Source organism: Prosopis cineraria, unplaced genomic scaffold (genome assembly GCF_029017545.1).
Source record: "Prosopis cineraria cultivar Desert tree isolate PC_DT_omini unplaced genomic scaffold, ASM2901754v1 PC10, whole genome shotgun sequence".
Lineage (NCBI taxonomy): Eukaryota > Viridiplantae > Streptophyta > Magnoliopsida > Fabales > Fabaceae > Prosopis > Prosopis cineraria.
Genome location: NW_026555341.1, coordinates 9,438,131 through 9,461,735, shown reverse-complemented (window position 1 = coordinate 9,461,735; position 23,605 = coordinate 9,438,131). Strand labels below are relative to the sequence as shown.

The following is a 23,605-nucleotide window of genomic DNA, read 5'->3' as shown; positions in this document are numbered from 1 at the left end:
ACCAAAAGCTGAAAAGAATAAAAACCAATAATATAATAAAGATAGTCAATCTTAGACATTAAGTAAGGTGTGACTTGATCATAAGGGAGAATAATAATTAAATTTTCTCAAGAGATATTTAAATCATGATTTTTTTTTTTTTGCATTCAGTCTGAAAGTTTAAATTTTCCTAAAACTGAACCGCCTGAAGAAATTCAAATTCAATGACACTTCTTAAGCATTATTTTAAAATTTAATTTTTAAAGGTGTACATTATTTTTTAGAAAAGAACAACACCTTAAATAACATTTATAGATTCCTCGAAAATTAGTTTTATGATTGTGAATACTTGGATAACAATAAAAAAATAAATTCAAATTCAATGGATGACTTTGTCAGCAGTATGTCTAAGCGCTGAAAAGTAATAACAAGCCTGGTCAATAAAGAATAGAGTGCTCCTTCTAGACTTTATGTTGACCAAAGCAACGAGGAATATAGGCATAGTGGAAGTGTTAGGAGGAAAGGAAGGGCAACGCGTTACGGTACGAGTCCTAAAATTTGAAGCACGACTATGAAGTAATGAAGTATCATGAACAGTAAATCGTGCGCGAACAAGAATCCGCTTTGCGTTGGTGCTGGTAGATTTTCTTTTTTTTTTTTTACCAACAAATACTGGTAGAAATTAATGATTCAATTTTTTAAGAGATATTTAAATCAATTTTTTTTTTTTGGGGTCAGTGTGGAAGTTTTTATTTTCCTAAAACTGAAACCGCTTGAAGAAATTCAATGCATGACTTTATCAGCAGACAGCAACGTATCTGAACGCTGAAAACAAGGCTGGTCAGTAAAGAATGAGTGCTCCTTCTAGACTTTATGACCAAAGCTACAAGGAATATAACGGCCGAGTTGGTAGGAAAGGAAGGGTAACGCGTTACTGTACGAGTCCAAAAATTTCTAAATGTGACTATGAAATATGGTGAATACTGGTACACCAACAGTAAGCCGTGTCGATATTAGTGGAGGAAGTCATGACTGTCTAATTGAATTAATTTAATTTCTTAAATTTATTTCAATTATCAATATTATTCAAAGAGAAGGCCATACAGTTAAAATCTAGTAATATAAATAACAAAATATTAATAATAACCGTGTATGTTAATGAAAAGTGTAATCACTTAATTAGAAAAAACTCAATTTTCTTTTAAAAAAGAACAAAATGGAACGTATGAAACTAGATTAATAAGAGTTAAATTCATTTTGAGATTAATTTCTTTTCATTTAACCAGATATATGTGTGTGCGCGCCAAATTATCAATATCCTCAATACATTAGTTGTGTGATTAGAATAATGAGAATTTGAATTTAGACCAAATACCTCATTTAAATGCACAAACATTTATAAAGTCCTTTTCTTGTTATAATTATTTTATAATTTTAAATTTTTTGTATATTTTAGTTATTTAAAATTTTAATCACTTCAAACCTTTCATTTCATTTTTTTTATTGATGCTTCTATGATGTTTTTATCTTTTTTAATATATCAATATCTTTTTTTATTAATTAAAAAATATAGGTATATTTGTTACTTTTAATTTTTTATTTTTATTTTAAATTTCAACTCATATCTCTTTTAGTTTGAAATTTTTTAAAACTATTTAAACAAATAATTTTGAATATATAAATTTTAAATTTTAAATTTAAATTCAAATGCTACCTAGATCAATTTGAAAGTGAAAGTGTTGAAAAAGTCAAAGATTGGCATTATAATTTAAAAATATCAATACTTGAAGTGCCAAGTTGATAATAAAAAAGATCCAAATTTTGTGTAGTGGCTAAGAAGTGGGCAACTATAACTAGAGTTGAAAATTTGAGTGGGTTGGGTCTATTCAAGCTCAGCCCAAATAAGCTAAACTTGAACAGGCTTGATTCTCTAGAAAGCCTGAATAGCTAAACATGGCTTGAATTCCTTTAGGTGGCTTGAATACCCAAATTTTAATTTTAAAATTATTTTTAATTAATTTTTTAACTTTAAAATTAATTATTTTATTTTATAAAAAATAAATAATATATATTTTTGATACTTAAACGATGTATATGACTCAAATATATGATATTTTAGCATAAAATGACCTAAAACTTAAAAAATTAATTAATATTTATTATATTTTATATTTTTAAAAAATAAACTTTTTTATTCAGGTATTTTGGCCAAGCTCAATCAGGGATTAGGCTTGGCCCGAATTTCTTCGAACCTATTCGGCCGAATAAGCCTGAACATAAAAAAATTATAATTTTTTAAAGCACTATTCTAAATTTTTTTAGGTGAGTTTGGGCTAGCACATCGAGTTTGGTTTAAATTATCGACTCTATCATGACCATGCATTTTATTTAATGGTTTAGAAGAGAGAGATGTGTGAGAAGATTTCTCATTTGCAAAATACACAATCATATTTTATATTTTCAATAAAGCTGATTTAACACCCATCTAGATAATTTATATTTAATTTAAATGGTTCAAATTTAATATTAAAATTTTAATAATTTTATAAATTAATTATCTAGATTTACTATTAATGGTTTAAATTTAAAATTTTTAAATTTTAATTTTTCTAAAAACATATATTTTTAGAAAGTGCTAGGGTAATTTTTTCATATTGTATTTAACTATTTATCAAATAAAAGTTATTAAAAATTAATATTATATTTAAACAATCAAAAGTATATATAAACAGCCAATTTGTAAAAAAAAAAAGTAAAAAATAATGTTCAATTTGACTATTCAATTTAAATCTATACTTTCAAATGGGTAATTAACATATTTACTAGAAAATTTGGTAATTTACTAATTTTCATTAATTTTTATTTTAATGAATATAAATATAAATAAAAAATTTTAAATCTTGATAAAATGACTATTTGTTTTGCAAATGAGAAGTCTCTTTATACATCTCTTTCTCTCTTTTGATTTATTAGATAAAATGCACGATGAATCTGCACTTAATGCTCATCAAGATTGGTTATTGTTGGTGCTCATTACCCACATAGGGTGATCCTGATCCTTTATTTTATTTTAAATGATCTTTGCTGTTGATTATAATTTGTTTTTAAAATATTTTTGATTTATATTTATCAAATAAAATTATATAAAAATTACAAAAAATTAATATTAAATATAGATTATCCACAGATATTTAGATAATTAATTTGTAAAAATTATAAAAATTTTAGTATTAAATTAAACTTTTTAAATTATATTTGTACTGTTCATAGTATAACTGAAAAAATTAATTTATAAAAATTATTAAAAAATAATATTAAATTGAGTCATTTAGATAAATCTATAATGGCTAGATTTCTAATAAAATAAATTTACTAAACATATCTATATTTTTTTTACATATTTTTTATTTTAATAAATATAAAATAAAAATTAAAAGCTTAAATCTGGACTATCTAAATCTCATCAAGGGTGATGAATGCTACCATGTTCTTCCTCTAATAAGTATAAAATTCAATTCAAATTTAATATTAAATTTTTTAAAATTTTTATTTTAAATATTTTAAAAATAATTTAAAATCAATGGCAGATATTATTTAAAAGAAAATGGAAGGCCAAAATCACTAGAGTAGGAAATAAGGGTTAAGCCTAAAAGGTCGAGCCTAAAAGCCCTATTTAAATAAGGTTTGAGTTTTAAAAATTAATTTTTTTTTTAAAATAATTGAACTTGAAGGCTTGGCCTTGATAAGTCTAGCGAAATAGGGCTTAGGTGGCCCTTCAAACCTGATAAACTTGGTTATTTTACACACACACACATTTAATTGATAATGACATAATTTAGTTAATATTTATTGTAGGTAATAAACAAAAAGTTGCGGAGATAATTGATATTGAATCTTCACCTCTATCTTTAACAAATAGATCTACATCTAAATGATATAATATTTTATTTTTAGATGATGAGGAGGAGGATTTAGATTTACATTGATAAAAATTTTAATCTTCATTTTAAATTTAAAATTTAAAACCTTTATGGAATTTTATGTTAAGTTTTAAAATATTTTATTTAAATTAAAATATTAATTTTTTTTGAAAAAAAGAGCTTAAGAGCTCAGACTTGAATAAAAGACTGGACATTAAAATTAAATTAAATTTTAAATAATTAAGTTTTAAAGCTTGAAATCTTGAGGATCGCCCGGCCATAATTCTCACATTTAAAGATCACACCAAACGATGATGATTCAAGGCATGATTGCCCTCTTCCCAAACAAGAACCACCGCACAGGATCCGGATCCATGGTAAACAGGGTGGACAAGGTGACACGGAGAAGGGGGGCATGGTAGGATGCGTAAATGTTAGCAAATTGAAGGGCAAAACGTAAAATTCAATTTCAGATTCACGTTGTATAGTGAAATCCCGCGTCGCCTACAAGCCGGAAAACAGGTAGATGTGTGAGAAAGTGCCACTCAGCCCACAGTCTCACTCTTTCACTGCCCTGTTGCCCGTTGTTCTCGGGTCGGTGATCTATCTCTCTCTTCTACTAAATTTGGGGATCTAGCCATGCGCTCCCACGATCCCAACCCATTTGACGAAGAAGAAGTCAATCCCTTCTCGGTAATCTTCATCGCCTCTCTCTCTATCGCTCAACTTCTGACGGATACTTATTTATAGTAATTTCTAGATCCGGCCTATTTCGAATTTGAAACTCTTTTAAAATTGTTGGAGTGCGTAATGCGTTCATGAAATGCTTGAGTTGTGGTTGTTGGATCTTCGCAAGTGCTCAGATTTGAGTGATTCCTTTAAAATTGTTTTAATTTGTTATTGAGGGTGATTAGAGTGATATATACTTTGATCTGGATCTGGAAACCCTATTATGAGTTTATGAGCTCACGGTTCCACGTTTTCCCCTTCGGATGGGGCTGTACTTCAGAAAGAGTATTCATCTGGACACTTGAGATAACAAGAGTCGGCGAAGTTCATATGAGAAAAACTTAGTTTGGTTGTTTTGGAACTTTCGCATCTCGAAAAATGTGGTTAACGATCTCAATTCTGGTGTGTCTGAGATGCTTAGCCGAGCGAAGGCACCTATTGGAACAAGGCGCAAACTGACTCTTCGTTGTTCAGTCACAGCGACTGTGTTAATGGTTAATGATTGACACCCCAGCCTTTTCGGTTGTTGGAGAATCCGAGAACATGGCAGCTTGTACGACAATATAATATTTCTTATTTCTAATATCAGAAAAATTGATTGAGGATGTTTTGTTTAGCAGGATAAGCTATGCTTTTTTAAATCTTTTGAATAATATTTTTTTATTTGGAATATCAGAAAAATTGATTAAGGGTTTTCTTAATCTTTTGTTTTCTTTTTTTAATCTTTTGAATCCATTATAATGATTGAAGTGATCTCACGGTTATGTCAGCTCCACATGCAGCTGAGCATTGCACGGGGCAGATAGTGGTGGTTCTTCTTTAGATTTACTTTATTGATTCTATCTCCTAGAAATTTCAGAGAAATCAATGTTGGATCTGTTATAAATTGTACGGAAGGGATGCTGGTATTCTGAACATTTTTTTGAACTGTTAATTTGGAAATGGACGGGTACTGAGTTGTTTGGTTGCATGCTGCAAAGGAAAGGGAAGGGAACTAGTTTATGAGGTTTAGATTTGTAAGCCATCTGTGGCTGTCAAGATTTTAATGTGTTACATTGGGATTCATAAACCTAATTTAAAATCTTCCTTGATTAAAATTATTTAGACAATTGTACTGTTTGTAAATGCACTTTTCGGAGGAAGTGAAAATTGTAGAAAATTTGACCTTCAATTATTCAACCTAAGGCAATCTAACTTGTCTCATCCAAATAAGTTTTAGATAAAGTATAAAGCAGTAAGGTGGAAAATAGAGGATATGAATTATGGGGAAGTGAAAATGGAAAAGCAAAACTGGACATATTTTACTTTTTAAAATCTTGGTGAGCTGGTAGTTAACTGTTGGTACTATTTTTAAGGTGAATTGCGGCTAAATAATGTGTTAGGAATGAACATTGACAATGATCTCAAAAATTGTAGTATGTAATGATGGAGGTGCTGCCACTAGAAACAGAAATATGATGTAATTTTATTTTTTAGTAGAAAATATAATGTAATTTTTGTTAAATACTTTTGGAGACCACTGACGTATAATTTTTGACTTTATTAATTCAGAAAAAAAAATTCATCTGAATCCAAAAAAAAAAATCATGGAAGATATCAAGAATTGAACAGATGCACAATATGTTTTTCATTGAATGAGCCATAGCATAAATCATGTTTTTTTTAATATATATACGTTGATTTGCCAATAATAAAAAATTTGACAAAACCTCTTGCCAGTTAGGGTAGAAAAATTGCTATAATATTCCTTTTAATGGGAAAAAAGTTTCTTTTCTTTTTTGGGGGTGGGGGGTTGCTGTCATTGGTACAGAGCACCTAGTGATCATCCTATTCTGTATTGAATGTTTTGTTCCATTTCATTTAAGTCTTGACTTGATTCTTATAAAATCTTTTTGTTGGAGAAAATGTTGCAGAATGGTGTTGGTGCCCCTGGATCTAAGTTACGTGTTCCTCCAGCGGCATCTGAGCCACTTGGCTTTGGTCAACGACATGATGCTACAGTGGATATTCCATTAGAGAATACTAGTGTAATTATATTGCAAATGCAGAGTCGTTCCTTAAGTTTAGGCTTCTCTGGAGGGGCTCAATTTTTTCTGTGGTGTTTGCATAGGTCTCTAAGAAAAGGGAACAAGAGCTTGCAACTTGGGAAGCAGATCTAAAAAGGAGAGAGCAGGCTAGTATCACAGTTTTTCAAAGTCACAATTTATATTGCTTATATTAGTATTTTGTTGCCATCATTAATGTACTATGTGCTGCCATGATCTTAACTGCCCACAAGTTTAAGTTCTTGCTTATGTTATGGCCTACACAAATGTACTGAATCCTTGCTTTGGAGTGTCACATGACTTTCAAAATGTATATGCAGGAAATCAAAAGAAGGGAAGATGCAATTGCCAAATGTAAGCACTAAGGCTTGAGTTTATGACATGCAATCCTTTTTGTTGGCTGTCTTGTCACGCTTCTAAATTTATGCTGAGTCAATAACTTACTTTTTTGTACTCATCAGCTGGGGTTGTTGTTGAAGATAAGAACTGGCCTCCATTTTTCCCAGTCATTCACCATGATATAGCCAACGAGATACCTGTTCATGCCCAGAGGCTGCAATATTTGGCATTTGCAAGTTGGTTAGGTATGGGGAGTTGAAATTGTTCGTCAGTTTTAACATGGTTGTAACATGGTTCTGCATATTTTCTTGTTTTATCTGCAAATGCAATTCTTCCATTATCTGGTAGACTGTCTCTGTTTTTGCTATTTGAATTTGAATTCTATAAATTCTGCCATTTCTTTTATTTCTCTGTAGTGTTTCTTTGGTTTCCATCTGTAACCCTTATGGAACTTCTTCATACTTCTTATCTCTCATGAGTCACGACAGTTGCTTCTTTGTACTTGGTTAAATTATAGAACTTTCCTTTACAATTTTTGATTTTAGAATGTAATTCTGATTTCTATTATGTTTTATGAAAATATTTGCAGGGATTGTTCTCTGTCTGGTTTTTAATGTAGTTGCTGTGATTATCTGTTGGATTAGAGGCGGTGGTAAGCTTATATCTACAGTTATTAGGTATCTGGTTTGTGATGTAATTTTGGACGTAATGTTTGAAGTTTAAATTTGCAGGTGTTAAAATTTTTTTCCTTGCTGTAATTTATGCTTTACTTGGAGTACCCCTTTCATACGTGCTTTGGTACAGGCCCCTTTACCGTGCTATGAGGTAAACTGGAGTATAGCCTCGTTTTCTTTACTAAAATATTGTCATCCTATTTGCAGACGATTTAATTGAGTAGTTTTCTGACAGGTATAATTGTTCTTCCTTCTTTAGCATCAGTGGAGGGAGAGATTGAAGTTTGAACATGCTGACATCATATGTCTTATCCTTGTAATTAAAAGGGTTAAATGGGTAAAAAAGGAGAAAAATAAGCAAACATGAAAGAGAATGGGCATAAGTTTCTGTTTATTTAGTAAAAAGAAGGCTTAGCAAGCATTGGATTGTGCACAATTATTGTTTTTGTTTATGGTTGTTTGTTTATGATATGCAGGACAGATAGTGCACTAAAGTTTGGTTGGTTTTTCCTGTTTTACTTGGTATGTTAATCTATCACATAATGTTGGTAGTCTCATGCATAAGTGATTTGCTAGTCCTTCTGTTGATTGCTTTGGGATGATGCAGCTGCATATTGCCTTTTGTGTCATTGCTGCTATTGCACCTCCAATTGTCTTTCATGGAAAGTCATTGACGTAAGTTTGAAAATACTACCTCCATGTTTCAAGTTGTTAATCTTTGCCTGTGTCTTGCGTTGAGTATATTATACAATTATGTTTTGATAAGGCCATGATGTGCTGGTTCATAACTGTCAATTGATAGTTTTTACCATGACGATTGATATTTTGTAAGTTAGCTTGAATGAACGTATCTGACAGTATGACTGTGTGAGAATCATCATTTTTACTAAGCTAAGGAACGTATGAAAGTGCTATAAGGTGAAATTATAGTGCTGGAATGCAGATGTATCAAAATTATAATGGCGGTTTTATTTATTTATCTATCTATTTCTTAACATTTTGGTCAGGGACTGCTGCAGTTCCAAAATGTGTTATATTGTTGTAAAAACAGGGATTGAAAAATCAAACTGGCCATTGAATTAGGCAAGTCATTGGTGCAAGCGTTAAGTGTTGGATTGTGGTCAAACCATGATTGTGATTAATTTAATATATTTTTAGGAGCTACTTAACTAATTCCCATAGTTTAAGAAAATTAGGTAAGTTAGTTATTTTTAAAGAAAGAAGTGTATGCTGATTTCCTAAAATACCCAAATTGAATGAGTTACAAGCTCAATATGATGGCCATTCAACTTTGTAATACAAGGATCTAACTATAGGGGTAGTTTGGGAAAAAAATAAATGAGGGGAACATAAGATATTGCGGTCTTAATAACAAACCTCCCAACTAGCTTCTATATTTAGGATCAGAGAGAGTAACTTATGATGCCTGGAGTATATATTTCTTTCCTGTTAATATAGCTAATTATCATAATGGTACGATTTCAGGGGCATTCTTGCGGCAATTGATGTCTTCTCAGACCATGTGTTTGTTGGGGTAAGTTATATCAGATATGTACATATTAGATATTAGCATTTATTCTCTTAGGCATAGTTATCTCCAATAAATGTACGAAGATTTGTCAGTTATCACTGTTTTTAATGTTAATGACTTATATGAGCATCTAACGCTTGGAAATATTTTATTGTGACACATGCATTAACAGATTTACTTATGGAAATATCTCTCAAACCTACTTATCATATATTTACCTATTTAGTGTTTTAGATGGATTGAGCTATGAATGCTGTTAGCCTTCTCAGGTTTGTCTATCCTTTTTCCCATGGAAGAATGATCTGACACATGAACAAATGAAAATGAGTGTCAAGGATTAGTTGATGTTAATGATGAGGTTCGGCAAACATGTGAAGACTGGACAATTATGGTGCTAGACTGAGTGATGCGATTGGGGCCTTACTTCCGTACGGTATCAGTGCTGTAGCCTGTATGGTTGATGTCGCAACAAGACCTTGTTGCTCAAGAATAATTTGGATGCCCTTAAAAAATCATAAGATATTGAAATGCTGTGTGAAACGTGACAGGACCAGTTGAAGTTGCTGGGGAAAAAAATTTAAATTGCAGTCGTTGGAATATTCGTTTTAAACTTTTACATCACAGGAATAATCAGTTGCGGTCACCTTTTGCCTGTTCTTATCCTACATTCTTGGTATTGTTGCAGATTTTCTATTTGGTTGGATTTGCCTTGTTTTGCTTGGAGGCTCTTCTAAGCTTGTGGGTGCTTCAGGTGAGGGAAAGAATGTTTGCATTTAAGGCTTAGGGTTTGGTCTTGTTTTGCTTCTCACTCATCAACGAGATAAACGAATAGTTGTGTCAGTCTTTGATTGCCCATCTTTGCAAAACTGGTTGGAAGATTGATTGAAGATTTTATCTAAAATTACATATTTTCCTTTTGTTCTAAACAATATTACAGATTTGATGTAGAGTGAGATTGTTTGTTGCCAGCCTATCGGGATAAACTAAGCTGATATTCTTGTGTGCACTTTCAATTTGAGGAGCTATACCTGCCTGTATTTTTGCGTACAATATGTTTATAATGATCATGAGTGATGATTGTTTTCTTTCTTGCATGCAGAAAATTTACATGTATTTCAGGGGAAACAAGTGAGATTTTACTCAGGTTTTGATCCAATGGCTTCTATACCGTCAGCCACTTTCCAAGGTGGCTTAAAATACCCCCCCCCCCCGCTTTTAATGATTTTTCCTCGTTTATGCATCTATGCCCTCCTTATCTAACATATTCGTTGTTCTGTATGTATTTTAGTGACTCCAGTAGAGGTTAGCTTGTAATGAAATGGTAGGAAGTTTTGTATTCTTCGCGTGAGAAAGCCCCTCTCCTGGTTCCCCTCATTGAAAAATTTTCTGCAGTCATGCATGATCAAGGTTTTTAAAATTGGATCCGTAAATTCTGTATTCATTGCAGCAAATTTTCTTCTGGCTCAACGATTCAATCTACTTTCATTTTTCAACACGCGGTACCGGCCATGATGCAATCTGCCCAGACACTTTTCCTTTATTTCTGAAGCAGTGGGGTGTTCCACTAATTGTCATGGTAGAACCGCCAAATGGGCGGCTTGACCCATATATATTATATTATATTTATATTTCAAAATACAAATTAAAATGTTTTAAAATTTAAAATAAGTAATGCAAATCACAATTTGAAGGTGCAAAGATATTTTAAAATTTAAATTTAATTTAAATATATAAAATATAATTTTTAAGGTTAAAATAAAAATTGGGCGGCTTGACCCATGTATATTATATTATATTTATATTTCAAAATACAAATTAAAATGTTTTAAAATTTAAAATAAGTAATGCAAATCATAATTTGAAGGTGCAAAGATATTTTAAAATTTAAATTTAATATATAAAATATAATTTTTAAGGTTAAAATAAAAATGGGCTAAGATAAGTAGGTCGAACGTGAATTAGTCTTTTTTTAGGAGTTAGAAGATTGGGTTTAGAAATTTTTTTACATAAAAATATTTCAATTTTCAAAGCACAAACTACAAAAAAGGACTTAAATAAGTTGACTCATAGGCCTAGCTTATAATCTTGTGCAGATGATCAAAGATGTGATTTGGTTTGGTTTTAGATAAAACATAAATCAAATTAAATCAATTGGTATGTACGAAAAATAACATTTGATTGGTTGGTTTGGGTTGGTTTATATATGAATCAAGTTTTAATATTTTTTTAACATAAAAATTATACATTAAAGCTAGGCATAATTTTTTACTTTCCTTTTTCTTTCATATTCCAACTTCAAGTTACATTCTTATTGTAACGTTCTCACTCCATTAAACAAAATTATCCAATAAAACATCTGGTAATCAGAGACTTAGCTCAACGAGTTAATTATCAAGGTTCAATTTTTAAAATAAGCTCTAAATAGAAACAAGTTAAAATTGATCAAAATCTTTTATATCAAAGTCAAAATAAGTTTCGAAAGCATGTGATATCTCATAGGAGTGAAAGAAATCAAAAATAGTTGAAAAAAAAACATATGCTGTGATTCAGAGTAATACACCGCGGCTCGTGCACGTTGCGCCTCTCTGTGCCACACACCGCGACGTGTTGCACGAAATTTCACTGGTTCTGCTGTCATTTGATAGCAGAATCGGGAAAACTTCCGACTCGCCTCGATTCTCCGTTCGATGTCCGAATGATGTGATCTAGGTGTCTATGAAAAGCTTTTTACATATAATGCTATGGGTTTTACTTTCAAAATAAGTCACACTAGGAAGTTAGACACCTAAACATAATTTGACCCCCTTTTCAATACTTTTACACAAGATGAGTGTCCAAAACCCTCAACAAGTGTTAAAAGCTTTTTCTAACACCTGGATCATGTCCAATGGACCTAAGACTACTAGTATAACACGTCACAAGTATCGAAACATCAATATAACAAAAATTTACTCCTCAATTCCATTTTACCAAAAACAAAGGGGGAGGTAATTTGTCATTGCATTTAACTTAAATCATTCAAAACATACGTAAATCTTCATTTCTACACTTGTACTAGTATTTTGACCTTATAAACATATATGTGTCAACATACACAAAGGCTAAGGGTTCAAAATACAATTCTAACATTTTCAACAACCAAAATAGTGTAAGTGAGGTAATATGCATCCTAAAATTGGCAAGCCATATACTATTACACAATTAAAGCTAAACTAGAAACATACAGTAGGGATATGCTAATTTCCTACCTCTTTAGTCTTCTCCCTCTCAACACCAGAGCTAGAACCTGAAAAGTATTAAATAAGAGGGGTAAGTTTAGCCACTTAGTAACTAAGGTTAAACCTACCTTATACAGTTATATATCAATTATAAAACAAATACATCCATAAGGAGATTAAAATTATAAAACATGTCCACATATATCACTTTTTATCATTTATCACTTTATAGCTTCTTTACTCACATAACTAGGTGCATTGTCACCATATTTTCAGATATGTGACATGACCTATACTCTTGCGACCTGCCACCACTTAGCACGTGTGACATGTTATATATTTACTTAGGCAATGATTAACCAACTTTATATCCTCCTTATTTTCTCAGACCGAAACCGTGGGCTATAACGTTGATTAGGGCTCTGTCCGTGTGATTGGACTATCCAAGCTCACCAATCATGAGATATGACCTGACTAAAGATCACAGGACTCACTCTCGGACCACGGCTTTTCCCATTCTCGAATCCCTAGGGTGTCTCATACCCTAGGCTATTCTCCTCATTGAACCGGTGGAGATAGCTAGGTTCTAGTTCCTCCACAAACTATAGGATAGTCCCTTGACAAATAGTGGGATAAGGCTATAGCCCTCGTGCACTGAAGGGCAGCCTAAATATCATATGAATTTTCTCTACTCCCAAATCTCTAAGCGAAACTCTTGCCATTGATTATGCCATAAACAATACTCACTTGTTCTCACTTTTAACTTTTATATATTCACTTTTACCACAACCACATTGGGCTCACGACCTTACGCTACCCAAGTGTGTATTCTCATCATTTCTCAAAATTCATTTCATTATTAACACACAAATACCTTTACACATCATCATATTCATTTTTTTTCAAAAGTATAAGCATTTTGCATTTTCAAACTAAGAAAATAGATTTTACTTTAACAATCAATTTCATGCATGTAACATTTACAATTCGCATTCAACAATCAATTAACAATCCATTGACAATCAATTAACATATAACTACTCAAAGTAGAGTTTTTCCTCAATTACCTCAAACCTTTAAAAGGTCAAAAGTTTATCCCTCAATCAACTAGCTTCCAAGTTTGAATTTTCACTCCAATAGGTGACCAAGAGCCAAAACTACAATCAACCAAGTTGAATTCCATCAACATAACAAACTCAAACATTTGAACCTTTAATCTCTACTTCTAAATTGGTCAATCTTCACTTCACAAGAGGTGGGGCCTAACCATTAGATTTAATAATTACCTTTAGCCCCCAATAGCATTAATGAGCCATTAAATCCCCATTAATGGCATCACAAACTTCCAACCACCCATAATAAATGGGATTTTTGAGTATTAGTGGTGCCCAATAATCCAAGACACCAAAACCCATTATACCTAAGTTTAGATACTCTAATCTACCTTCATTAACTCCATTTGAGTTAATAAATTCGGACCCATAACCTATATGGACTAAAATCCGACTTTTACTATCAAACCCTAATCATAAACTCATAAATGTAGAAGAAATAGGGAGATTAATGAGTATGATACTTACGTTGGGCGTTTATAGTCTTCAAAATACTCTCAAAATAGTCTCCAAGTAAACCCTAGTAGAGTATTGGCACACCTCTTCTTTCTTTCTTTTCTTTCCTTTCTTTTTTTGTCTCATTTCGCGTCCGATAAAGTTAAAATGGCCATGCACCGCGGTAGACGCACAATGCATTGCGGTGCATGGCACAGAGAGATCCTCCCTCACTCAAAGATGACTGTGCTACGGCGGATGATCTACATGCTGTGGCGTATGGCACAACAACTTTAACTCTTCCTTTTCTTCTTCTTTCAATGCTCGGGTGGTCTGCCTCGATACCAAATTCACAACTAGGGCTGAAATAGCATTAAACATGATTATTAGACTTCTCTAGCCACACACCACTTCAATTTACTTAATTACCCTAATTAGGTTTAATTAATTAAAAAATTAAAACTCAAGATGTTACACTTACTTTATTATTTATGAAGAGAAATGAACATTATATTGAAAATAAAAATATTCAAATTTCATTATCAATAAGATCATAGTGTATGCATTTGTAAATAATAATGTACCACGAGTTAAATTTCATTATGAATTTTTTTAATCTCCATAATTAAAAGTAACTCATTTTAAATAAAAATTATATATCTAAAATTATTTAAAAGATCATTCTTGAAGTAATACTAGCATATGCATTTGACTCTTTAATAGCAAATTTGATAAATGAAGGCTTAAGATTATAATTCATTAAAGTATTTTGAGTTTAGATTGAACTTTAATTGGAGTTAAAATTTTAAAAAATAAACACTGATAATATAATACTAATAATAAAAATACAAGAGGTATAGTTCAAGTTTTGTTAAGGCTTCCAAAGAAAAAAAAACCAAAACTTGAACCAAATCATTTGGTTTTTAAATTTATAAAACTAAATTGAGTCTTACTAATAATTGGTTTTATTCCATTTTTATTAGATTCATTTGGTGTAATCAAGTTTGTTGAGTTTTGCTCACCTTTATGTTCCTGGATCCCGTGTCTAGTGACTAGGAACGTGGTTATAATGCTTGTTTGTTATGTGTCATTGCTGCACTGCAATATAAAATTAACTTCTTTTATAAGTTAGAACATGATATGAATATCATTGAACTAAAACTATTTGTAGAACAAGTGAAAGTGATTGAGTCCTAGTGAAGCCATGAAACCACCCACTAGGGACCCAGTATCTACTCGTGGGCTGGTGGCAGGATGGATCCCTTCCAACTCACCAAAGGATAAAAAACTATTTTAGTTTTTATTTTTTATTTTATTTTCAGCGGCCAACCTATCCTCACAAGTTTTCGCCAAAATATCTGGTTTATCAATTTAAAAAATTATTTATTTTTGTTCTTTTGGGGGCAATTGGCTTTGAAATGCTCTTAAGATCATATATTTAAATTTAACTGTTAGTTAAACTCGTCCCCAGCTTTTATTGTTCCTTTAAGTGAAGAGCTTGAATACTAAGAATGTCCAAGTTTACGTGGCACTGCTAAAGTACTTACACCTTATCATCCTTAAATTCGATATCAACTTCCCCACTTTTTTAGCATGACCTTCCATAATTCTGACATCAACACACACACATCGAATGTCAATGGCATTTGTTACAACGAGCAGAATATTACGAACTCACTTGCCTCATTTTAAACCATTCCCATCTCTGGTCATATATATGTAGTTTCACAAACACTATCACTTTTTGCAGCAATCATTTTAAATCAGAAATTTGGTATGAGAGCAGACGAGTCATGACACCCCCACCCCCCCCCCCCCAAAAAAAAAAAAAGAGATCAAATTTAGGTGAAATTGGGCTTCACATTTCGCGGGGTTAGGAAGCATATGCTGGTTGGTTTACTCTAACCCCACCAATGCCTTCCGGTTTTGTGATTTCATTCCCTTTTTTTGACTGTTTGAGAGTTTGTGTGGTCCTTCATGAATTTGGCCTTCCAGAAAGAGCAAGAGTTTCACATGCTTACTTACTACTACAACTAACAATAACAGTGAAGAATGAGAAGAGTGCAAGGAAATTGTAGAAGCAAGTACTAAGCTACTGTCCAAGCTCTAATTGGATGGCTTCTATATCTTCTTCACTCCTCACCCTTAACCCCTCATCCTCAAACAGCCATCATCTTCATGCCATGTGGCAATCCTGATATCCAAATTGCTTCTCATAACCTCTCCTTGACTCCCTTTCCTGTTTTTGTCACGCGTCATAACCTCATAAGCAATTCCTTTTCCATTCCTTTTTTTTTTTAAAAAAATTTTGGAAATGAATGTATGATGAAAAATATCTCCCACCAATTTTCTTTTCAAAGTGAAAAAAAATTGATGATGAAAAGACGTCTCTAGCCTTCTGAAAGCTTGATATGACCTCCAAACCGGTCCAAAACAAGGGGTAGTCACAATTTCATTTTCTGCCAAGTAGCCTTGACCTCTAATTTCATTTGTGTTCCAAACTCCTCCTCCTCCTTGCAGTGTTATCCCTTACTCTTCATACTAATCCTCAAAACAAAAACCAACTTAAACTCACTCCCTCTCTCTCATATTCCTCTCGAGTTCTTCCTCCCAAGAGAGACACAGAGAGAGAGGGAGAGAAAAAATGGCAGCTTGCACAGTGTACACAACACAATCTCTCAACACAAATTGCTCCTTCACAACACCATCAAAAACCCACCTGGGTTTTCACCAAAAACAGGTTCTTTTCTACAGAAGCAGAAGCAGAAACAGAAGCAATAGCAGCAGCAGACCATGGGTGATAACATGCGCTGCAGGTAACTCACAGACAGTGGTGATTGGTCTAGCAGCAGACTCAGGCTGTGGCAAGAGTACTTTCATGAGGAGGCTTACCAGTGTGTTTGGAGGAGCAGCAGAACCACCAAAAGGAGGGAATCCAGATTCCAACACACTGATAAGTGACACAACCACTGTGATATGTTTGGATGATTATCACTCACTTGACAGAACAGGAAGGAAGGAGAAGGGAGTCACAGCTCTTGACCCAAGAGCCAATGATTTTGATCTCATGTATGAACAAGTTAAGGCGCTCAAGGAAGGTATTGCTGTGGATAAACCCATTTACAACCACGTCACTGGTCTCTTGGACCCACCTGAGCTCATCAAACCCCCCAAGATCTTGGTCATCGAAGGCTTGCATCCAATGTAAGTACCAACCCTTTTGTTCATATCTTTCAAGGAACTGATGATGGTGTTTTTCTTCATTCATCATCTGAGAACTAGGTGGTGGTGAGGGCGTTTGAGCTCATGACATTTGTTTCAGAGGTTGTCTGTGAGGATTAAGATAGAGTGAGAGATACGGGTGGCTGTAAGGGGGGATACCTTATCTAATATCTATATGCGACTGATTTTGTATGGACGAGGAATTGCTAGCGACTGTACAACCTTATCATGGTGGGCCAGCATTCATACGTGGGTTCATTTTTACCCTTGTAAAGATATATGTAAAGTATCTATTGACGAAATGCCCATGAGTTCTGAAGTCAAGGGTTATGCATAGCACAGTCTTTCACGCCTTCAACATTTCTTGGTTCTTCAAAAGAGAATATACTAACATAGTTTGTGTTATACATAAGCGGCCTTGTATGATTCGACGACCAAAATGTGTGTGTGTGTGTCTGGGATTATTATTATTATTATTTGGGTTCCGTGTGCTCTCATTTTTAACTCGTACAACCTTTTTTTTTTTTTGAGTAGTAGGTTTCATACTTTGTTAATTTTTGGGTCAAGCTCTACGATTTTTTTAAATTTTAGGGGACAAAAAATTTTCTTGCAGAATGGTAAGAAACTAAAAAAGAAAAATTTAAATTTGATACTTTATTTTTGTCACGAAATTCTGTTATGTTCGAAGACTTTTATTTATGGCCGCGAGAATATGATTTCATTCGTTACCCTTTTCTTGTTGGCATGATTTTAATAACAAATTATGTTTCTGCGTATAATGTAACACAAAAAACATCGAATCCCTGAAATCCAATGGATTTGTGTTGAAACAAAGGTGTTTATCTGTTTATCACTTTTTCGAATTTAATATTACAGGATGTAATAAATATTTGCCAAAAAAAAAAGGGTGGTTGAAGTTTCGGCATCAAAATTTTGTTGGTCGTTGTAGGTTTGATGCTCGGGTGAGAGAACTATTGGACTTTAGCATCTACTTGGACATCAGCAATGAGGTGAAATTCGCCTGGAAAATTCAGGTAGAAGCACTTGAACACATTACAAATTTTTCATCAACTCAAAAACTTAAAGCTTTCTAAATCTTTGCTTATTTTGATCTAACAACTGTTGCAGAGAGACATGGCAGAACGTGGGCACAGCCTTGAAAGTATCAAAGCTAGCATTGAAGCAAGAAAACCCGATTTCGAGGCTTTTATTGGTAATCAAATCTTACATCTGTGTATTTGCCATGCAATTCAAAACTTGAAAAAATAAAGATACCCAATTACCAAATGAGAATATTTGTGTGAGTGTGTGGAGTGAAATGTTAACTTGGATCTGTTGGTGGTGGTGGACTCAGATCCTCAGAAGCAATATGCAGATGCAGTGATTGAAGTGTTACCAACACAGCTAATACCAGACGACAATGAAGGGAAGATATTGAGAGTGAGATTGATACAGAAAGAAGGGGTTAAGCATTTCAGCCCAGTTTACTTGTTTGATGAAGGCTCTACCATTTCCTGGATTCCTTGTGGAAGGAAGCTTACTTGCTCTTACCCTGGCATCAAATTTTTCTATGGCCCTGAAACTTATTATGGAAATGAGGTATATTTACTGTTTACCAACTCCTCTACAGATTCTTTACTAAGAAGATCCCTTAAGTATTAGTATAATATATAATTTTAGGCAAATCAATTGTCCTCTTTTGGCCCCAAAAGGTGAAAACAAGCACCCTAAGTGTCCTGTTATTAGTGTTATCTATACTCTTGACAAATGACAATAAGAACAGTTCAAATCAAATAATAATTTTTTAATCTTTTTAATTCACATTCACCGTCCCTCTCACATTTAAGTATCTCTCTTTCTACATCCCTCATCCCTCCACCCGCCCCACCCCTCAAAAAAAAAAGAAAAGAAAAGAAAAGAAAAGCATATTTGGACAATTTTTTTGAGGAGAGTATGGATAGCATGGTACTCTAGGAATATGTAATCATTTCTTGTGAAATCTGTTGTATAAGAAGATTCTGATCCATTGTGTTTTAACTAATTCTCTGTATCCAGCTTTTAAACACAAGAGTCGTGTATGCAAGATGATGTATTCGAATATGTACTACTAACTTCACCCAATAACTTGAGTGTGTTTTTTGCTTTCGTCATGCGTATGCAATAGGTATCAGTTGTAGAGATGGATGGGCAATTTGACAGACTAGATGAGCTAATATACGTTGAGAGCCATCTAAGCAACCTGTCAACCAAGTTCTATGGAGAAGTTACACAACAAATGTTGAAGCATGCTGAATTCCCTGGCAGCAGCAACGGCACCGGTCTCTTCCAAACCATAGTTGGTTTGAAGATCAGAGATCTGTTTGAGCAGATTGTAGCAAGCAGAACTCAGACACCAGTAAAAGCAGCTAAGAGTTAAAAAGACCTGCTTCTGTAAACATGTTGGAAGAAGGCAAGCATTGAATCTTTGAAATGAGTTCTTTTATGTTTTTTGTACTTCTTCCTCCTGTGTCTCCTATGTTGTTTTAGGCTGTTCCTCTTGTTAATGAGAACGTTCTGAATGTGCCTATCTGATCTGTTGTAACTCAAAACATAGGGAAGCAAAAGTAGAGACGAATTTTAAGCTTATAAGTCCACAGAAGAGTGAAACTCGCTCTTCTTTTTATTTACTTAATGCGTATTGAATTCTGCTTACAAGAATGATATTTAAATAAGAATGGACACAAATATTTTTAAAGATAATTTAATTTTATAATAATTTGAATTACTCTTTTGATGATATAACTTCCAATCCACGAAGAACAAATGACTACGTCTCTAGTATTTTCTCAAAGCATGAAAAGTCTATGACATTTGACATGATCCCATGCCTAAAATTAATATAATCATGACAAAAATCATGGTTTATGGCAGAGTTTCTTTAAAAAAAGACAGTATTTTTATAAAAAAAATCCAAATTCAATTGAAGAATAAAAATAAACAAAATAATAAAACAAGGTAAAAACAATGAATAATTGAATAGCTACAGCCTATGTACAATAAAAAAATCATCTTATTATCCTTTTACAACCAAGAACTTGATAGAAAAGTACGTGTCCCCAAGAACCCACTGCACATACAGATTCCAGAACTCCGTCGAGTGAGAATCAAGTCCTATCAACCATGCCTACGAGTATATCAAACAAATATATGTTTGCAGCATCGGTCAAATCAAACAATTGCACCCCATTAAGAGGAAAATTGTAAATGATGGGAGGTAGGACTACTGTAAAAGATTAAGTTCACTTGGTGGTTGGATGAGTTTTTCTTCTGGAAAAGAACAAGGCAATCTTTGATGACAACGACTTCTTCTTCCTTTTGGTCTTGGTCTCTGAGGGTGATGCAGTACCCGTTTTGTTTGTAGGTTGGTCCAATTTTTTGGATTCGTTCATTCCCTCAGAACCGGACTTGGAATTTTTGTTCTGATTTACCTTTCCTTGGGTTACTTCACTAGCATTCCTTTTTTGCTCTTGATCAGCCCTCCAACTTCTCAACTCTTGTTCTACACCTAATTTTCCTTCCCTGGCCTTCTCAGCTTTCTGGGTCGCTTCCTTCAGCATTTTCCTTCTTTCAGCCAACTCTTGATTTAATTCTTCCACCCTCATCAAGCTTCTCAATTCAGACTCCTTGGCCATATCAATCTGAGAATTAGCAGCTAAAATCCTCCTATGGGCTTGCTCATTTGCTTCATGCGCAAGCTTACAGAGCTGATCATATTGCTCCATTGAAAGTGTTACCTCGGAGGAAGATTCCACATTGATGTTGCTTCTAGCTGATTCACTCTCTTGCAATGCTTTAGTTGCTGCTGTTGCCGACTTTTCAGAAGCCTTAACAGCCTCTAGCTCCTTTTGTGCTGCAAGTAGTCTGCTTTCCATCTCATTTGCTTTGGCCTTTGCTTGTTCAGCCTCTTCCCTTGCTTTATGCAGCCTTAAGTGAGCTTCCTGAGCAAGCGTCTTGGCCTGATCAGCCTCTTGGGCTGCTTCTTGCAGTTTCTTGGGCAGCTCAATTATCTTATCTCTGGCTTCTTTCTCCTTCTCCTGAATCAAAGCTACTTCAGAATGAGTTCTGTCAAGTTCGTCTTTGAGAGATGAAACTGCATCAGATGCCATTTCCTCCCTTTGCCTAATCATGGCATTAACAGATTTCTCTTCTTCAAGTTCTGATTTCAATGACATAGAAGCTACCCTCAAGTAGTTAACTCAGCAGTTGCTTTTGCTGTTTTGCATTTTACTTCCTCAAGCTCCTTCCCTTGTTCTTCATCATACTTTTGCTTCAATTTTGTCTCTGCTAATTTGGCTTTCAAATCAAGCAGTAAAGAAGAAGATGCATCCAGTTTTGATTTGAGATCTCCGACCATGGCTGCTCTAGTTCTTTCTCTCTCATGGTTCAAGTGTTTGGTTTGTTCAGACTCTAATGACTCCTTAGTAGCAATGAACTCAAGATTCAAATCTTCCACCGTCTCCTCAACCCTTTTGGATTCTGCAACAGCCTCTTCAGCTTCTTTAATAGCTTTCTCACTTTCAATCATCACAGAAGCATAATCCTTACGCAATGATTCCAGTTCCTCTTCTATGGCTTTTAAATCTGAAACTGCAGCTGCATGCATGGCTTCATCAACCTCAAGTTGTGCTTTAGCAGCAATACTAGCTTCATTTTCAATATTCTGCTCCATCTCTTGAACTTTTAACCCCATAAGTTCTGAATCTTGCTTTGCCTGATGCTCCTCTTTTTGTGCCTTCTCAAGGCAAAGTTTCAATTCATCTATAAGCTTCTTAGTGCTTTTCAAATCTTCATTAGGTAGCTGGTTCTCCTCTGGTTTTTCGAGTTTTAGTTCTGCAAACCTGATTCTCTGTACAACCAGGGGAAAAAAGTAGCGGTTCTTAATATTCAACCTTAATGAAACCTGAACCAAAATTTTTTGCATCCCATGAAACTACAAATAATCAAATATGCGCCAAACCTTTGATGAAGTAATTACTAAGCCAAAATTATAATTCCAGTCTCTTAATCAAGTTTCATTTCCATACTTCAACTTTAATTGATTCAGTCTTTGTCATTCAAATGCTATCAGCTTTTACACGGCAAACCAAACAGCAAAAAAATTTCTTTCCGTTCGACTCCAAAACGAGGAAATACATAACTAAAAGCAAGCAATTACAAAGTTAGATGTACCTCCATACTCACAGCTCGATTGGATCTCCAATCTACAGTTCCTCCAAATTTGGAAACAGCTTCTTTGACAGATCGAAAAGGTGCTGCCGTGTCAATAAGGCGTTTCTTCGCGTTGACAAGAGCAGAAGTTTTGGAGAAAACTCTGCTCCCACTTCTCCTCCATCAACCTGATCAACGAAAGTTGAGGGTTCCGAAAGTGACATCTCTTCAACACTTTTCACACCATCCATTTCAATTTAGCACCTGGGATCTCCTGAAGGATGTCTGAAACCCAAGATAAATATCTGTAAAACGTAGAGATTAAAAAAAGTTGTTATTCAACAACAAATAGTTGCTTCAGAATAAGAAAAAACGATGTTCAGCAAGAAATAAAAACTAACTACCGATTAATAAATAGAACAGCATTCCATTTCGCTCCAGATAACCCCAACATCAATTTAAAGTCAGAGAGTCTAATTTTGTTCACATTCTACCCGTTCCATACTTGCCAGAATAATAAGAATTCAACAACACAAACATGACATACAAATAAGACCATCCTTATTAATTTGAAGACTCGCATCATATCAAATATCAGTACTAAGTATGTTTGTGTTTTTGAATTCACGCTGCTGAAATAACACAAAATCTTGAAGATAGGCGATGGCTACGAGGTACTCAAGAAGAAAAATTGAAAACAGAAAGCCAAGAAAATGGAAGCAAAAGAGACCTCGGATTTGGAGTTAGGAGGGACAGAGAACCCAGAATGCGATGGAAATGGATGAGCTAGAGACGAAGAGAGCAAATTATATGGAAGCGGATCCCAGAAGAAGCAATGTGGATAAGGAGAAGCATGGAAACTTCTCCTCCGCTGTCAGGCGACGAACAAGGAAAGAACAACGCAGCGCGATAGGGTTTGCTGACCTTCTTCCAACTCACAAATGCGATCACCTTCGCCTAAAATGGCACTTCAACCAAAACGATTTGGCCTTTCTACACGTGTAGGGTATTGCTTCTTCTTCCACGACACCACTCTTCACGTTCATGTCAATCTTATGCCTTCTAAATTTACCAACAGAATTCTCGTTGAATTGGTTTTGACTTTTGACCACTGCTTCTCATCTCCCTTTGTTGAAATAGCTAACTATTTAGAGCAAAATATTGCTTCTGTTGTGTTGATGACAGAGAAACGTCCTTGTGTCTTCCGAAGAACG

General features: G+C 33.9%; 2 protein-coding genes, 1 long non-coding RNA gene and 1 pseudogene across 3 annotated transcripts; 3 read left to right on the top strand and 1 right to left on the bottom strand.

Moving 5' to 3' along the window:
• The first annotated feature begins 4,302 nt into the window (after window positions 1-4,302).
• Window positions 4,303-10,654, top strand: LOC129321665 (secretory carrier-associated membrane protein 4-like). Its single transcript, XM_054967519.1, has 12 exons — window positions 4,303-4,592; window positions 6,542-6,655; window positions 6,739-6,801; window positions 6,994-7,027; window positions 7,135-7,257; window positions 7,602-7,664; window positions 7,744-7,837; window positions 8,163-8,208; window positions 8,294-8,361; window positions 9,172-9,220; window positions 9,903-9,968; window positions 10,317-10,654. The coding sequence occupies exons 1-12, from the start codon at window positions 4,539-4,541 to the stop codon at window positions 10,347-10,349; spliced, it is 807 nt and encodes a 268-aa protein (XP_054823494.1). The 5' UTR covers window positions 4,303-4,538; the 3' UTR covers window positions 10,350-10,654.
• A 5,820-nt stretch (window positions 10,655-16,474) lies between these two features.
• Window positions 16,475-19,870, top strand: LOC129321664 (phosphoribulokinase, chloroplastic). The gene is made up of 5 exons (XM_054967518.1): window positions 16,475-17,186; window positions 18,154-18,238; window positions 18,333-18,417; window positions 18,559-18,803; window positions 19,369-19,870. The coding sequence occupies exons 1-5, from the start codon at window positions 16,627-16,629 to the stop codon at window positions 19,618-19,620; spliced, it is 1,227 nt and encodes a 408-aa protein (XP_054823493.1). The 5' UTR covers window positions 16,475-16,626; the 3' UTR covers window positions 19,621-19,870.
• Window positions 17,193-18,091, top strand: LOC129321666 (uncharacterized). Its single transcript, XR_008596058.1, has 2 exons — window positions 17,193-17,624; window positions 17,742-18,091. It is a non-coding gene; the product is annotated as an uncharacterized LOC129321666 (long non-coding RNA).
• Window positions 19,871-20,191: 321 nt separating the features above from the next.
• Window positions 20,192-23,489, bottom strand: LOC129321766 (protein WEAK CHLOROPLAST MOVEMENT UNDER BLUE LIGHT 1-like; annotated as a pseudogene).
• Between the last annotated feature and the right edge of the window lie 116 nt (window positions 23,490-23,605).